The sequence below is a fragment of the Magnolia sinica genome, chromosome 2 (genome assembly GCF_029962835.1).
Source record: "Magnolia sinica isolate HGM2019 chromosome 2, MsV1, whole genome shotgun sequence".
Taxonomy (NCBI): domain Eukaryota; kingdom Viridiplantae; phylum Streptophyta; class Magnoliopsida; order Magnoliales; family Magnoliaceae; genus Magnolia; species Magnolia sinica.
In genome coordinates this window covers 106,410,143-106,428,810 of record NC_080574.1, presented here as the reverse complement: position 1 = coordinate 106,428,810, position 18,668 = coordinate 106,410,143, and the positions used below count along the sequence as shown (strand labels likewise).

General features: G+C 40.6%; 1 protein-coding gene across 3 annotated transcripts in view; it reads right to left on the bottom strand.

The window, feature by feature from the left end:
• Nucleotides 1-13,358: 13,358 nt before the first annotated feature.
• Nucleotides 13,359-18,668, bottom strand: part of LOC131237348 (uncharacterized) — a 118,346-nt gene continuing 113,036 nt past the window's right edge. For all 3 annotated transcript variants that reach the window (XM_058235057.1, XM_058235058.1, XM_058235059.1), the window contains 6 exons: nt 15,962-16,393; nt 15,556-15,834; nt 15,085-15,487; nt 14,854-15,002; nt 14,513-14,719; nt 13,359-13,790 (listed from right to left, as the gene is read on the bottom strand). In XM_058235057.1, coding sequence (XP_058091040.1) covers nt 13,671-13,790; nt 14,513-14,719; nt 14,854-15,002; nt 15,085-15,487; nt 15,556-15,834; nt 15,962-16,393 — 1,590 coding nt within the window. In that variant the 3' untranslated portion in view covers nt 13,359-13,670. The remainder of the gene's footprint in view (nt 13,791-14,512; nt 14,720-14,853; nt 15,003-15,084; nt 15,488-15,555; nt 15,835-15,961; nt 16,394-18,668) is intronic.

Here is an 18,668-nt window from a genome sequence, read left to right as displayed (position 1 = left end):
TGCTTTATCACTACAATGTTATTATGGGTATGGATTGGCTCACGGGGATGCGAGCTGAGATTGATTGTGAAGCTAGATCAGTGATGATCCATGGACCTGAGGGCGAGATTGTTACTTTCCCAGTTCAGGTCAGTTACCCTCTTCGTATTGATTTTTATTCTTCTCTGTTGGAGAGTTCGGCCGAAGCGGCGTTGGTTAGTACGCCGGTAGTTCAGGAGTTTGAAGATGTGTTTGAGTCGATTCCTGGATTACCTCCTCAGCATGAGATTGATTTTGCTATCGATCTTATGCCTGGTGCGGTGCCCATTTCTTTACCCACCTATCGTATGCCTCCGAGTGAAATGGAGGAGTTGAGGAAGCAGATAGATGGTTTGCTGGAATTGGATTTTATTCGGCCCAGTGTGTCTCCTTGGGGAGCACCTGTTTTGTTTGTGAAGAAGAAGGATGGTTCCTTGCGATTGTGTATTGATTATCGCAAGTTGAATTTGGTAACTGTGAAGAATAAGTACCCTTTGCCCAGGATTGATGATCTATTTGATCAGTTGAAGGGGGCACGGTACTTTTCGAAGGTTGATCTGCAGTCAGGGTATCATCAGTTGCGTGTTAAGGATGGGGACGTGCAGAAGACCGCTTTTAGGACCAGCTTCGGTCATTATGAGTTCCTTGTGATGTCGTTCGGTCTAACGAATGCACCGGCCGTGTTCATGGATCTGATGAACAGGGTGTTTCGACCATTCCTGTTCCGATTCGTTATTATCTCTATCGATGACATCTTGGTTTATTCGGCGAGCCGGGCAGAGCACGAGGAGCACTTAAGAGCGGTTTTGGATACTCTTAGGGAGCATCAGCTTTTCGCACAGTTCAAGAAGTGTGATTTCTGGAAAGAGGAAGTCAAGTTCCTGGGACATGTGGTGTCCAAGGAAGGAATAGCCGTTGACCTTGCCAAGGTAGCTGCAGTGCAGGACTGGAAGCAGCCTAGTTCAGTTACTGAGGTGAGGAGTTTTCTGGGTCTTGCAAGCTATTATCGACGCTTTATTCAGGACTTCTCGAAGATTGCCAGACCGTTGTCGCAGCTGACACGGAAAGATTTGAAGTTTGCTTGGAATGAGCAGGCGGAGTTAGCTTTTCAGGAGCTGAAGGACAAGTTGACGTCCGCCCCTGTGCTAGTATTGCCAGAGCAAGGGGTTAAGTATATTATATATACTGACGCCTCTCGTGTTGGCCTGGGTTGTGTCCTTATGCAGAAGGACAGGGTGATTGCTTATGCTTCGCGTCAGTTGAGGAAACACGAAGAGAATTACCCTACGCACGACCTGGAATTAGCAGCTGTCATCTTTGCATTAAAGCTTTGGAGACATTACCTCTATGGTGAGGAGTTCGAACTCTTTTGCGACCACAAGAGCCTTAAGTATATTTTCACGCAGCGTGATTTGAATATGAGGCAGCGCAGATGGATGGAAACATTGAAGGACTTTAAGTTCGATGTTTCTTACCATCCGGGCAATGCGAACCTTGTGGCAGATGCGTTGAGTTGCAAGAAGGTTATTGAGTTTGCGACTCCGCTGATGATAGCAGAGTGGGATATGTTGGAGTTCGTACGCGATTTTGAGCAGAAGCTTACGATGGTTGAGCCGTATGAGGTTATCGCACACATTCGTGTACAGCCCGTTATTAACAAGAGGATCGTTGCAGCTCAGGCAGATGATGAGCTTTTGGTGAAGATGAGGCAGCGGGTTGGTACAGATGGGAACTCCGACTGGAGTGTTAGTTCTGATGGGGGCCTATGTTTTCGTGGCCGGTTATGTGTTCCTCACATCCCTGACTTGAGACGTGAGGTTCTCGAGTTAGCCCATAGTTCTAAACTTGCGATGCATCCAGGTAGCACGAAGATGTATCAGGATATGAAGAGGTCTTATTGGTGGGACAATATGAAGGTCCAGATTGCTGAATTTATTTCTCGTTGTCTCACGTGCCAGCAGGTCAAGGTAGAGCATCGCCAACCTCCTGGGTTGTTGCAGCTCATGCCCATAGCTGAATGGAAGTGGGATTTCATCTCTATGGATTTTATTTCTGGGTTGCCGAGGATGAGGAAGGGATTTGACTCTATTTGGGTGATCGTCGATCGATTAACGAAGTCAGCGCATTTCTTACCGATCAGAGTCACTTACTCTGTAGACGAGTTGGCTAGGTTGTATATCAAGGAGATAGTGCGTCTGCATGGAGTTCCCCTGGAGATTGTGTCTGATAGAGACACGCGTTTTACATCTATCTTCTCGACTCATATCCAGGAAGCAATGGGTGTGAAACTGAAGTTCAGCACCGCGTTTCATCCGCAATCAGATGGGCAGACGGAGCGCGTGAATCAAGTCCTGGAAGATATGTTGCGAGCTTGTGTTTTGGATTTCAAGGACAGTTGGGATGATTGTCTTCAGTATGCAGAGTTCGCGTATAATAATAGTTTCCAGGCGAGATCGGCATGGCTCCCTATGAGGCGTTGTATGGTCGCCTGTGCAGAGCACCACATTGTTGGGCAGAAATTGGTGAGCGTAGTTTGCTTGGCCCAGAGTTGGTGCAGGTGACTTCAGAGAAGGTTGACATCATTCGACGTCGACTTTTAACAGCGCAGAGCAGGCAGAAGAGTTATGCTGATACGAGGCGTCGACCACTTGAGTTTGAGGTGGGAGATCATGTGTTTCTAAAGGTCTCTCCTATGAAGGGAGTTCTGCGGTTCGGTAAGAAGGGGAAGCTGACGCCGAGATTTATTGGTCCATTTCAAGTTCTGGATCGAGTGGGAGCGGTAGCTTACCGCCTTGCTTTGCCCACACCTCTTGCAGGTGTGCATAACGCATTTCATGTTTCTATGCTGAAGAAGTACGTTCCTGATCCTTCGCATATTATTAGTTGGGAGCAAGTGCAGTTGAGTGAGGATGCCACTTATGTACTGCGACCGACGCGTATTCTCGACAGGAAGGAGCAGGTATTGCATAGTAAGGTTATCCCTCTTGTGAAGGTGCTATGGACGCATCATGGTGTGGAAGAGGGTACTTGGGAATCTTAAGCTGAGGTCAGGAAGACCTATCCTCTGATCCTTGAGGCTTATATGAAGGTATGAATTTCGAGGACGAAATTTTCTTTAAGGGTGGTAGATTGTAATGACCTTGGAAATTTTTATGCTAATCTTTCCTTAAGTAGTTATTTTTGGGGTAATTAGCGTTATACTCGATTGCTTGTGAAATTCGCATCAATCACTTTAAATTGTATCTGCATGGCTCTAAACTTGTAGATTAGTTAGCGCTACGTTACTCTGAAACCTGGGATCCATCGCTAAATCCAGTTGTTCTGGAAAATTTTTGGAAGTTTTGGATCGGACCTGGACCGCGCGTCGAAAGTCCGATGGCGATGATCTTAGGCTGTTGCGGTCACCGAGTTGGGCTTGACCATCACCTCGAAAATCAAGTCCATGTGATGTTCTGGGTCGATTTGATTGAGTTCGAAGTGAAGAGTGTGAGAACGGTTGGATATTTATAAGTTTTTATGAAATCTGAGTCGTGTCGCTTGCGCGACGATTTTAAGCTATCTGACCGTTGGATTCTGACCCAATTTCACCCTCTGATCAGGATAGTTGGCCCAGGCATATCCTAGTGCTTGTGGACCTGATCGAGATTCCGTGACCGTTGAATTGAGTGTGGTCCGCCACGGCTGATCTGAAGAGCCGGTCGGTATGAAAACTCAGCTTGACCTAGATCCATGGTCAAGGAGCTTAAGTCCGACCTTTCGTGGTTATAAGCCCACCAGAAGTGCTTCGTTGGATCGAGAAAGGCATGCTTTGGTTATAACCTAAGTATACCTTGTCCCTAGGGTTATTTTCATCAAATATAGGCCTATTTATAGTCCTTAAACCCTAACCCTCTTTTCCATACGAATTTTCTCTAACCCTAGCTTGGAAAGAGAGTGGAAAAGAGAGAGAAAGTGAGAGAGATAAGTTGGTGAATCATCTTGGATTCTTCTTTGTTCTTCTTCATCTTTGAACCTTCACTTTGAATCGTTCTTCTGACGGTTCTGAGTTCTTTTAGCGTAAGTTAACCTAACCCTAACCTGTGTTGGAGCTTAGATTAGTTTTGGAGTTGTTGTATCTCATTTCTATCCTTGTCTTAGGGTATCCTATCGCCGTTGTCGAAGACAACTCGTCTAAATCAGTTCGGTGTTTCTTTTCTTTGCTTAAGGTGCAGACTTTAAGTGTATTGGTTATGGTTTTCAAGGCTTTCAATCCTAGTTAATGATTTATTCTTGTTATAGATGAGATTCTACATGCCAAATGTTGTATTTACTTTGCTTTCTTGATATGCATGTGCTATATTGAGATTTGTGTATTCTATGTGTATTTATAAAGTACCGTATACGTATAAAATATGCACTTATGTTTGCCATGATTATTTGTCATGTATGTATGTTAGATGCATGTATGACAACTCCCTGGTAAAAGGAATTGTCTAAATGCATGTTCTCCGACATACGTCATGTATGTTGTTCCGTGTATGCTAAGTGTTTGTAGAAATGCATGAATGATCTAAACTGTAATTTATTACACTAATTGCGGGCGTTGAGAAGTGATTCTCAACACTCCTATTGATGTGTATGATTTCCTTTATGCAAGTTACATTCCATGTTATTTAAATTCAAGCACTACTTGTGCTTACATTTATGTTAAGTTGATATTCCTCAAGTGCTTATGTACCATGATTTAAGTTGTTGTTCCATTACTGTTTTACATTCCATATGAATATCTGTTGTAGTGTAAGGTGTGTGGGACTATACATTAGTCCAGGAAATCGGTAATCGACTCTATGTTCGTGGTTGAGGTTGCTTTCGCCACGTAGGACGTATTAGACGAACCCGAGCCGTATTAGAGTTGTCGGCAGTGGTTTGGCCACGCGGAGTGTTTGCGCACTCTATGTCGTTCAATTCAACGTGCGCTCGTGCTAGTCGAGTTCGTCAAGTAACCCGATTATCCGATGTATGTTCACAATGTATTGGACGCTACTGTTTGAATCTAGAGTACCGAACTTACCAGTGAAATCCTATTAACTATGGTACTTGATCCGCTAAGACTCATGAGCCGGACATGGTGGTATGGGACACCGTGGTCGAGCTGTCGGCCTACGCTAGGGTGACGAGCCTCCCCGTAGTGACCAGTGAGCAACTAAACTCGTGAGCCGATTATGGTGGTATGGGACACTATATTCGTGCTGTCGGCCTACATTGATTGGTGACGAGCCCTTTATAGTGACCTCGAGCATACCTGGATACCGCAAGGAGGTGACGAGCCGAATTGTGGTAGTAAAGGCATGAAAGGCGTGCATTGATTGGTGACGAGCCCTTTGCTACGACCTCAAATATATGATCGTATGAGATGTCTAAGATTGACGACCCTAGAATGGATTACTGTTTGGATGGTGATATGAGGAAGGTATCTTAGCTTCCCAATCCGGCTGTGTGAAAAGGACTAATAACAACTTGGTAATCATATCCATGCACCGCATTTGCATGTGCTTTGTAGATGTGGCGCACTTTGAGGCGATGTCATGCGTAACGTAAGATGAAGACGCTGAGGGTGTACGCGTGAGGGCACGCATCATATTGCATACATCCTTGCATTAACAAGAGTACTTAGGATTTATTTAATTGTTCTGCTTTATCATTACTGTTTGATTGAACTGATAACATGTTAACCAGTGCCTTATTGTTCCACTGAGTTGATCACTCACTCCCACGTTTCTGGGGCGGTGTTAAACACCCACCAGACTCTGTCTTAGGCTCTGATGTTGCAGATGTGGATGCGACTTCTGAGGCAGAGCAGGAGCTGGATGGTGATGAGGCTACGTTCTCCTATATGCAGTTTTCAGACGGGTTCTAGCGAGCCTTGGTCTGATGCGCGGGATCTCTGGGATTATTTTTGGGATTTAAATGATGTAACTTGATACTTGAATTTTGTTAAATAACACTTTCATACAATCTGGCTTGTATATGTATTTCAGGGATTTACACTTGTACACATACTTTTCTATAAGTCTTCCGCTTACTTTATTCACTTATCCCTGAATCATATCTGTGTTTTGGCTTAATCTATTCCATGTTTTATGCACTAATACAGTCAACATACATCCATCATTAAATATGTTGCATAAGTGATGTTTTGGAACTCGGGAGCTGAGTTATGCTCGACCCCCGAATTTCAGGGCGTTACAATATATATATATATATATATATATATCTTCTTCAAGGTCCCCACGAAGAAAGGTTGTCTTAACATCTAGCTGTTTTAGATGTAAGTCCTCTGTAGCCACTATACTCAAGACCATATGAATCGTAGACATTTTCACCACTGGTAAAAATATTTCGGTGAGGTTGATACCTGCCTTTTGTTGGAACGCTTTCACAACCAATTTAGCCTTGTACCGTTTCGAACCATCATGCTCCTCCTTCAGTCTGTAAACTCACTTGTTATGTAGAGCTTTCTTACCCTTAGGTAGAGTGACTAGCTTCCATGTATGATTAGACTCAAGAGAGTCCATCTCATCATCCATGGCCTGCTCCCACTTAACCCATGTATCTGATTATAATGTCTCTTCAAAACACTCGCAGTAAATAATGTAAAGAGGGTGAGTATCGGACCGTGGGTCTCCTCTCCCTTGTAGACCTCCTCACAACCAGTCTTTGTGGCTCTGCCTCATAATGCTCTTGTGCATGATCATCCTGTGGCGCTGTAACACCTGTATCCGGTAACTCTTCCAACTCTACAAATTCTTTCTCCTCGGCCTTATTTTCCTGCACACTGTCCTTATGCATCACTTTTTCATTGAAGACTACATCTTTGCTTCTGATGATTTTCCTATTTTCTGTATCCCAAAACCTATAACCAAAATCATACTACTCGTAGCCTATAAACGTGCACATCCTGGACTTCGCATCTAGCTTGTTTCTGTGCTTTACATCAATGTGAACATATAAAGTGCAACCGAACACTTTGAGATGTGCAAGGTTCACTTTTTTCTCAGTCCACATTTCTTCTGGTAGCCCACCGTCCAATGGTGCTAAGGGACTTCTATTGATGAGATATGCGACAGTATTCATAGCATCTACCCAAAACGTCTTAGGCAACCCTGCATGTAACCTCATGCTTTTGGCGCGCTCAAGGATGGTCCTGTTAATACGCTCAGCCAAACCGTTCTGTTGCGGTGTCCCTGGAATCGTTTTCTGATGTTTGATTCCATTTGCTGCACAATACTCCTCAAATTTCTTATCACAATACTCTCCCCCATTATCAGATCTGAAACATTTTTCTATTTTACCTGTCTCGTTTTCTACCATTACTTTCTACTTCTTAAATACATCAGATTTGTGCTTCAAGAAATAAACCCACAGTTTTCTACTAGCATCATCAATAAAGGAAACAAAATAACGTGAACCACCAAGAGATAATACCTGTGTCGGTCCCCACATATCAGTGTGTACAAGTTCTAACAGCCATTAATTCTCCATTCGTTGCCATCATCATCCATTTTACATTCTTCATCTTCGATAGGCTTTTTTCACCAAAAAAATCCATAATTATCTTTATAAGACTTTTCATATACCATAATAATTTCACGATTTTACATGTGTTGTCATCACCATGTAAATTGTGCCATCATAACATAAATGATATGTGTAAAAACAATCCCTATGTGGGGTCATATTAAATGAAGCATCAAAATTTAAGATCCATTGGTGGTTTAGATTCTTTTACGAAACCATCAACAAAACTTCCTCGTTCTCGAATGAATCACCTTTTAAATCCGATGCTCAATCTTGCAAATTATGTTTAAAATTTTTCTGATTTGTTTTTCTAAGTTAACAATTGTTATGCAATGGACCATTTTTTTCACAATTATAATAAATTTTCTTTTTATTCTCTTTCAACTTGGATCTTGTCTGATCTCTACCACCGTACATTTCTCAATAAACCTTCATCTAACCGTCATGATATCACCAGAGGATCTCCCATGTGTTTTTTTTTTTTTTTTGCGAAATTCTTAAGAAACAACACAGACATTATTGACTCGACATTGAGATATGGATCATTGCTAAAAGTCACGATCAAATCATCCCACAAATATAGAATTGAACAAAGTAGAAGTGCAACCATTTCTTCATTGTTAATCTTCACATTGATCACTGCCAATAATCAGGGTATGAAACCCATTTAAGTGTTCTTTCAAATAGGACATTTTCTTTATCTTTAAATTGTATAATTGCTTTCAGAGAAATATCTTATTTGACATCAATTTTCTTTATACAAGTTTTATAATTTGTCACACAAACCTTTTACAATAATTTGATCGGACATGTCGAAGAAAATCGAATCATTTGGTGTTAAGACGAAGATCCGTTGTATTATATTATTTTTTCTCAAGTACTTCGCCTTTCATCTCTATGGGCTTATTTTCCCTTTCTTTTATTGCAATTTCACAACATTCCTTCAACAACACCACATTCATATTCAGTTTCCACATTGGGTAATTGGATCTATCAAACTTCGGGACCTTGAATTTGTTACAACTCGATCTAACCATCTGAAACACAATTGCAACACAAATGCCGACATTTATCCTGTCCTAAAAGGCTTATCAACTTTTAACTTAGATACCACTTGTTGCTAAAAAGCATACACATATGATCAATGTAGGCAAAGTAAAACTCTAAAAGAAAAGGGCTAAACAAAAATCCAAGAGCAAAATAAAAATAAAAATCAAAGACAAGTGGTATAAAGATTTACATGATTTGGTATTATGCCTACATCCATGGGGCAACAACATAGAGCTGTCATCAAATAAGAGAAATAAAAAATACAAGGCTTACCTCTCTCCTATTGTTCATGTGTCTAAAATCTGGCACACCAAGGAATACCCCAAAAGACTGATTCGCTTCTTTATACCTCCGGTACCCTTTATATTGACCACTGAGGAGAGCACATGCAAAAGCCTACCACAACTAGGCTTCATACATAAGGAGAGGGAGAGGGAGAGTGAGAGGGGGAAGAGAGAAAAAGAGAGTGAGATAGAGAAATGTCATTTACCACCACAGCATCGTACACTAGCAGGGTATCAATTAATTGTAGGTGTGCTTTCCTATCAACGATATGCATGAGGGCATTTTTTAAAGGTGGGACACGTAAAAAAATAGGTAGACAGTACACATGTTAGATATTCTAGCCATTCATCAAGGCAAGGTACATAGCGAACATGTCATGAATTAAAAGTAATGTTGGTTTGTTGTTTAAGCATACCAAACATGTATAAGAAAAGATGGGTCATCTAATGAAGTCCAATGGCGCATATTGGACATAAATGTGTGGCCGAGTATACCGAAGTGCACCCACCCGATGAAATGGTATTTGTATGGGATATCCTTACCACCCATGTGATTTCATGGGTCTTTAGCTTGAACAACCTCAATTCTGATGTTGCAAAACAACGTGATTGGTATATTAATTTATGACACCACCCATAGTTTTCTTAAGAATTTCCTTAGGTATATTGATTCTTTTATTGCTTCACTAGCTACAACATACTTTGCTTCCATGGTAGAGTCATCAATGCAATCTTGTTTGACACTACAACTACAAACCCCTCCACTAAAGTGTGAATACATAATCGGAGGTGGACTTTCGGAGAGTATTATCTTGGAATATGGTGTGTGTGTGTATCTCATGGCATTATCTTGGAATATGGAGTGTGTGTGTATCTCATGGCAGTATTCATTGGCCTTATAGACGAGAGTCATTTTCCTCCAATATTATAGGATGTGCTCTATGACTATCTAATAAGTTCTTAAATTACTTTGAAAACTCCTCACAATGCCAATTGAGTAACAATTATTTGGTCTAGTACACAATCTAGGATCATTATACTACCTACAGTAGCTGTTCGCTACACAAGCTCCAACTCTTGATTCTTAGCTTCATTTTAAAACATGTTCTTATAAAAGAACCAACCCATGCTTGAAGGGTACATATCCCTGGTTCGAGTATTAAATCATAAATCTGGTCAATACCTTATCAATATAGCTAGATTGACAAAAGGGCCAAGATTTTTGTTGAGTCTATTTGTGTGCAACTTAATTATTAAAATATATGATGCATTACCATGTCTATGTCAAAATTCATAAAGAGTCATTGCTTTGTAGTTGGTAATGTCCCTTCACCATTACCAATGAAAAGAATGCCATCAACATATTAGATTAGAAATACTACTTGGTTTCCACTAACTTCCCATACACACAAGACTCGGAAATTTTGGATGTAACGAAAGAAGGAATAGTGTTGTTCAAACACATATTCCAGTTATAGACGATTGTTTTAGGCCATAAATGGACTTCCTTAACTTGCACACTTTCGATTCCTACCCTGATAGGGTTATTCTATATCAATCTCTTCTTCGGTATATCCATTCAAGAAGCAGTTTTCACATTTATTGTCATAATTCATAATTAGTATTGTGAAGCTATAGCCAATAATATCCTAATGAATTTTAGCATGACTACTAGTAAAAAGGTGTCCTCATAATCAATATCCTCCCTTATGCTTTGTAGGCCCTTTTGTACCTAATCGGATTGATGTTTAAGGGAGGGTCTACAAGTTGCATGGCCTTCATCCATTCATTCGCATCAAAAGATGAAACCTCTTCTTACAAAGATGTCGGATTTGTCTCTTCGAACTTTAGATTCCATAGAGAACACCTCACCATGACATACAAAAATCAGGCTTTTTCTATATTCTCTCATTTCCTCTAAATCCAAGTACTACGTCATTATTTGCTACATCTTCAACATTGGTAGTGCCCTCAACATCATAAGTTTGAACACCCTAGGCACTCTTTCCACTCCACCAACACTATATTTTCATTACTAATTATTCACGAACTTTCCTTCCAAAAACATGACATATCTACTTGGTAGAATCCTTCGATTGAAAGGATCAGAAAAGTAATAGCTCCTCGTCTGCTTGGCATTCTCACGTTTGCATATAGTTGTACTGTGGCATACAATTATACCACAATTAATGTGGAATTTTAGATGCATATTTAGTCGGTACTCTGTTCAAGATTTATATTGCTATTTCTAAGGCATAACTCCAAAAGATATAAGAAGATCCAATCTAGTCGTCGTCATGGACCTGACCATTATGACATAATGCTCCTTCAAATAATTCATAAACATATTGGACCATCTATTTGCTTCTCTACCTCATACCAATACCCAATAAATTTATACACCACATTTAACTTTGTTAAAGCAAGTAGACATATCCATATCTAGAGATGTCATCTATAGTTATCACAAAATATAAATAAACTGCAGATAACCTCCCCTAGCTCTCATATCTAACTGTCCACAAATATATTAAAGAGTAAACCAATTCCAAACATTCTCAAGCCCTATGAGAAAGGCCCTCGGGAAAGGAAAACTTGGTCATTTTACCCTTAAGACAGACTCACACGTGTGGTACGGTTCTGGTGTAACTCACCACTTAAACTACCCATCATTAATGAGATTGGTCAATTTGTTAAGGCCAATATGGCCGAGTCGTACTGCCACATGTTGTTGGGATTCTCCTTAGTTCTCTTCCTCTTTTGTGAAGAAGTTTCAATAGTTTCAGTACAATTCAATCTAACATACATTATGAAAGAAGAGAATTACTTCGGAAGGTCATCAACTAGTTTAGCAGCGTCAATCCGCTTCTTTTTGAATCATTTTTCAAAGTAAAAACTTTAACCGAATTATACCAACTGAGACATCTCCATGAACTTTTGCCAACACATCCGTGCGAAGATGAAACCATACAACCTCACTCACTACCTGTGTCTGTCGCTGATGAGATGTGCCCCATCAAATAAGGGGCATTACATACCTGCAATATGCGGCCAAAAAGCAGCTAGTGGACCTTCCAAAACGAAGCGACCCAACAAGCAATGGCTGAAGAGTATCGAATATCCTTGAGCCTTTTCATAGAATTTGAGACTGTAGTGACACTAGAATTCACACATACATAAAGCTTGATTGTCAAGAAGGTTTGATTTAACAAGAACAAATGTCTCCTGCTTAACTGCATTGGTTCCGGTTGGCTTTCCCAGTTGGAGACCTTGACCTCAAATGGCTTTTCTATCCAGGTTGGTTAGATGCATACTCCTTTGAACTTTGGACGGTTGATCGTCCAATATGCTAGTTTCAACAATTCTTCCCAGCTACTTGGCCTGTTGAAACACTAGGGCACCTGGACCTCTCGGAGCACTTGGGCGAAGATATTGGAGTACATATGTCATCACATACTCAAGAGATTATACAGGCAGCACAAGCCTCCAGACTTTCTCATTGGCACAATCCCAATCCAAAAACTCCACACAATTAGCATCTGAAGAGTTTCACCGGGACTCTTGTGGAAACTCAATGGCAAGATGAAGCCTAGTTTCAGTTGTGAGCACATTTAAGATTTTTTCTCATTGGCACAATCCCAATCCAAAAACTCCACACAATTAGCATCTGAAGAGTTTCACCGGGACTCTTGTGGAAACTCAATGGCAAGATGAAGCCTAGTTTCAGTTGTGAGCACATTTAAGATTTTACTCTCTACATGGCCCAGCTCTTGGAACCAATCTAATTATGATTCAGCAATAAAATTGAAAGACTTGGCAACTGCCATTCATGCACAAATCACAATGAAATGTCTAAACAATCTACTAATGCAATACATAACAACATCATATTAAAGAATAATCTACTGATGATTGAGCCAATTGTGATATACACAAAACTCTTATGTCTACGCGCAATTCCACCATAGGCAAGTGTGTGTGGTTAAATGGAACATAGACTACGTTCATCAAGCAAGTTTCCTACCAACTGCTAATTGGGTCGACTGATTTTGGTAACCACTCCAATCCATGCATTTCATTGGGACTAAAGACATCAAGATTATGTCTAGCTTGTGTCTACTAATAAACAATGCTTAGTTGGGATGTGCATATTTAAATTCTATCTTGGAAGGCCAATAACCAAATCTGTAAACAGTGTAGAACAGATTGCACAGTGTCCCTAGTTCAAATAAACCATCAGCCAAACATCATTGGAAAAATCCAAAATTTTACATTACCATATTGGATTGAAAACTAAACAGCACGCAGAATGGCCAGCTTGTCAAGCCAGCTTGAAATGGCAAGCACGCTAATGCAGTAAAGATACAGTGGGCAACAGTCATTCAGCTCGCCAAAAAATTAGTTGACTTCCTAAAACAGCCTTATAGATGCAATTCAAAACAGTTGGAATCCTGTGGCAAGAGCTCAATGCATTTTGAACTAAAAAAAAATCTTCCACAATGTCATTGACATTTAGACAGTACATCCGAGGAACAATGGTGATCCCACAGGGTATATGCTTCAACAGTCAGCTTTGGATCAGCTTTCAGGACTTGTGCAGTATAATTTCAGTGACCAGCAAGATTGAGGACCATGCAATGATATATACATAATTACAAGGAACGCTATACACCACCCCTGCATGTATCCCATCAAACAAAAAATAACCATACAGCTGGTGTTTGGATGTCCAGATCAATTCTTACATTGCGAATTAAGTTATCAGAACCATGGATGCCATGTCGGATCCATCATGCACAAGCTCCTAGGGGATAAAGCAGCTTCAACCAAATCAGTCACACCCCTTTGGACGGACTGGGGCGGATCTGTGTTGTTTTCCTCCTGAAATGGGGAGAAAAAAAAAAGGTTGGAAATGTTACTACCAATGCTTGAACAGTTGCAATTTCACTTTCCACTGTCATTATGCATAGGGTGCTTAGGATGGAGAGCATGGAGAAAACAAGCTTCCTTTTGGAGCAATGTGATGTTTCAGTTTTGACCAGAACTGGTAAACAATGTCTTCCAGTTCCCAACGTAGGAATCTTGAAACAGTGGGGCATGCATTATTATTTTCAGCAAATCTACCCTTGCTTGAAGAGATGGGGATGGTCACAGGCATGTACACTGATTTCAACCTTTCGTCCAAAAGGATCACAATTCCATCTGTTTTGGGTTGCAATTGGGCTGGGCTGGGCTGGGCTGGACCATGTCATCTGTACAGATTATTTTGGGCTCAGCCTAGAGGTTGGGTCCATGCTGAAGTTTTAAGCCCAATAAGTTGTTGGATGGGAGAGGACTTGAGCCAAAAGGCCAGCTAGCTCAGCTCAGCCTTGTCGAGCCTGATTTACTAACAATGTTGGGATAAGTATTTAACTAGTAGGCCATGCCCAAGTCTGTTTCCATAGCTGACAGGCAGACTGGGCTTTGGCTGGATTGATGGGCTGGTCTGGACAAGCTTCAGGCCCTCCAGCCAGGAGCAATTGCAACCCAGCTTGTGACATTTACTCCAGGATATCAAACTAGGATGCATAAATTATGTTTTAGTGAGGATGCTAATGAGATACCTCTTCAGAAAAGTACTGTGGGGCAATTCCTTTAATACGGGCAATAACTTGCTCCACATTAGTGGTAACCTTCTGCTCGAAATCCAATGGATTGATGCCACCTGCAGCAACTGGTGCTGAAGGCATTCCCAGAGGCCGCCTCCATGACCACGATAGAAGCTCATCTCGGAAAAACATAGCCAACTGATGCCATATATGCTGACTTTGCTGGAAAAAAAAAAAAAAAAAAAAAACAGAGAATAAATCGAAAAAAATATACATAGTGCAATAATACACATATATATAAATCAATAAGAGCTTCAACAACTTTATCCAACAGGTACAGCAGGCAAAAAACTCACTTTTGGTGAAACCACAGACTGTGCTGCAGCACACATGGCTGACACGATTAGACCCTCTACGCCAAAATGGGAAAAGAAAGCCTGCATGTTCCTTGTCAGCCGGAAAGGCACCGGTTCATTGAATTCAATCATTCCGTTTGCATCATAAGCTGTGTTGCAGGGAAAATGGTCAGCAGTCATCTAGAAATGATGACAGACAATTCACTTGTTAACTGTGGTTAAATACATTACCTGGATGGAAATCAGTTTGAAATATTTTGCCCGTGTTTTTGGCAAACAGAATCTTATTCGGGGACCTCCCCCCAATTTGTAGCATGTAAGACATGAAGTTGGAAAGTGCAAGCTGGATGGCAAATTGCTTTTTGAAAGCCCAAAGATGGTTGCCACTTGGAAGAGTCTTGTACATGTACTGGGAGAATATATTGTCATTGACAAGAGTTCTTGTAATGTCATTATATGCCTGCAGACGAAGATCTACAACTGCTTCTGGAGATATTTGGCCTGAGATGGCTTGGTTGAGCTGCTCCTTGAAATGAGTGATTGGGAGATCTGCTTCTCGATTATGCCGTGCACAGTTGATCTCGTAGACCTCAAGGAAGGTGCTGTACATCAAATCATCTTCTACCATTCGGACCTGAATACAAGATGTTTCTTTAGAACTTGACAAAATAAATATCATGAGTGCAATGACATGATCATCACCTGAGACCAAACGGGGATAATTATTGGGGTGTGGATACATAGATGGCGGCGCCTGGATTCCTTGTGCTTGTCAAACATTCTGTTCATCACACGAAAGAGCTGCAGTATGCGCTCATCACTTCTAGCATTTGGGGTCAATGAAGTCTGAACAATGAAATGGCGCTGGGAGCCATCAGAACCTATGAGAGTCAGTCGGCGGAAACTGCTACCGTGCCGTCTCACGATTGGTATATCTGCCCCAACCCTGTCTAACTTTATTGTATGATCAGGAGCAAGTTCCTGAGAAAGATAAGAAGAAAAAAAGGGGGAAAAAACGGCTGAGAAAGTGCAGGGGGCATTTGACAGCAAGCACTACTAATTGAAAGCGAAGTTATTGCAATTCCCATTCAAGCGAATCTCATATGACCTGGTCTGTGAAATACTGTCCTGGGACCTCCACATCTACAACATGGAAATCACGCAAAACCCTACTTTCTTCTTCCAGCTTTAAGATGGCAGGAAATCTGTCTTCAACATTACTCTGAAGAACATTCTTCCAGTGCTTCAGTCGCTCAGTTAATTCAGAGAGAGTAGCAGGGAAAGTTGTCGTGCTCTCTGGATCGAGATCACGCTCAAATTCCTGTTTATACTCTCTTACAAAATCAACATGCTTGTTCACAGCATCTGCTGAAAAGCAAGCCCTACAAACACCAGAAAGTTCCTTCTTGAGAGATTGAGGAACCTCAGCAGTAGTAGCAGTTGGGTATTTGTAACAGCGATGAAGCAGCGCATTCACCACTGCTAGAAGTCTTTCCTCTGGCAGTGTAACAAATCTCGAACCGATTTCTGTGAGCAAAACCTGCAAAAAGATGCGCTCATTATTGATGAAACTGCACACAACCAAATGACTAAGCTTTGCCTGAAATAAATCCTTAATAGGGCTTATTTTGAACCCATATGTCCTGCTCTGTGAAATAAATCTTGAACAAAATTGATCATTAACTCCAAAGTCGAATAGTTGATAAGTTACTTTTGACCTAGTTGAAAAGGAAGACAGCTGATGCAAGATATCATCATGAAGATTCATTAATCAGGACATCAAGGAAATTCATATCAGCAATAAAATGTTATGACTTGTTTAACAATTTCCATCAGCAAATCTTATAGCATAAAAAAGGCAGAGAATACAAAAGAAAAAAGAAAAAAGAAAAAAACCAAAGGCTACAACCAATAACTCCAACCACCTGGGAAATAACCAGAAGCTAAAACATTAGCTGCTTGGACCCATTCAATTACACTCCTGTTTTTCCCAGATAAAAACTCCAAGAAACCAGCCCGCCTTCGATTTTTAAAACAGCAGCTATTCTCTCTAGCCAAATGTTCCAAAGACCTGCTAATAGGCATAATGCCATACTCATTTCCAGATCTTGCTTTTACCACCTGCATGCCAAGCCAGTAAAATATATTGCAGAAGCTTGTGCATGCAGAACATTGTGTCTCCACATGCGATAACATGTACGAACATGATAAAAGTGTGAATATCCAAGCCTCCATCTAGTGGGTTCCACCGATATATTCCCCATCCAAATAGTCCAGCAAGCTCAGAATGCGGCCATAGTGCATGACACATACAGCTAAGAAATCTTGGAAAAGATTTTTTAAGCCACCCATTTGTTTCCAACATTTTAGCCCACCTCATGAGCAGACCTGCCAGATTTTTGGGCCAGAAAATCTGTATGGTGGCTACTCTGGACAGGCTCTTGGGCCAATCACACGTGCCACAAAGCCACATGTAGTAATGTGTAAAAAGGTGGGGTTATAAGCACGTTATCCAAAAATGGTTACGTAATATGGTAAAGGTGGGTACTGTTACATGTTATGGGGTTGTAATTGCCATTATGGAAAAAAATGGCCTGTAATAGTCCATTACAGTTTTTGTGAAGAAGAAGGACACAATGGCTGTCACCAGTGTTGTCATGTGCGATCGCATATTCGAACATCCAACTGGAAATCGCATATGCAACAGTGGCATATGCGATTTCTGCAAATATGCAATTGCATATTCATAATATGCAAGAATATGTGATCGCATATGCGATGTATGTGATTGCGTATTCGCCAACGGTCAGAAATCTGACCATTTTCTGACCGTTGGGAATTTTTTTCTTATTTAAAAATCCGTATTTTTTGTCTATAAAATGGGATTCTAAACACTCCTACATGCACTTAAAGTTCAAACTCTCTCTATCTCTATTTTCTACTCTCTTACATAATTCCAAGCCCCAAGCTCCACTTCATCCATATTTCTTTCAAGTTTGAAGTTTCAATCAAGGGACAACTACAACTAAAAGGATTCAAGAATCAAGAGACAACCAAGCTCCATCCATTGAACTCTCTTTTTAAATTTTCTAAGTTCTAAAGATCATAATCATATTCATACAACACACCCACTACTCTCTCTCTCTCTCTCTCTCTCTCTCTCTCTCTCTCTCTCTCTTAAAGTTTCTTTACATTCAAGAGACTCAACTTACATTACAAGTTGCAAGTTTAATTAATTATAGTTTGAGTTTCTTCCAAGTTCTAAGTTCTAACATTTTTTTTTTTTTTTTAGTTTGTTACTTTGTTACTTACAAGTTACAAGTTACAACACAATTTACAAGTTATAAGATACAAGTTACAAGCTTGAGTTACAAGTTACAACAAGTCTACAATATTCTAGACTCTAGACTCAATGGTCAAGGAAAAAGTGAAGAATTTGTGTTTTTGTAAATTTGTAATTGTGTTTGTGTGTAAATCTCTCTCTCTCTCTCTCTCTCTCTCTCTCTCTCTCTCTTTTATAACTCTCTCTCTCCCCTTTTCTTTTCCCTCGCCCTTTCTACTACTAGTGTAAGTGTATCTCTCTCTCTCTCTCTCTCTCTCTCTCTCTCTCTCTCTCTCTCTCTCTCCCATCTCTTTAGTCTCTTTACTCTTTAGTCTTTATTTACTTTACTTTAGTTTTTAGTACTAACAAGTAACAACTTGCAATCAATACACGCACCAACATAATGCCTTCTTCCCAATCTTCCTCTTTGAAGCCCAAGTCAAATGACCCGGGTTGGAAGTATGGGCACTATCGTAGTGTTTCGGATTATGTG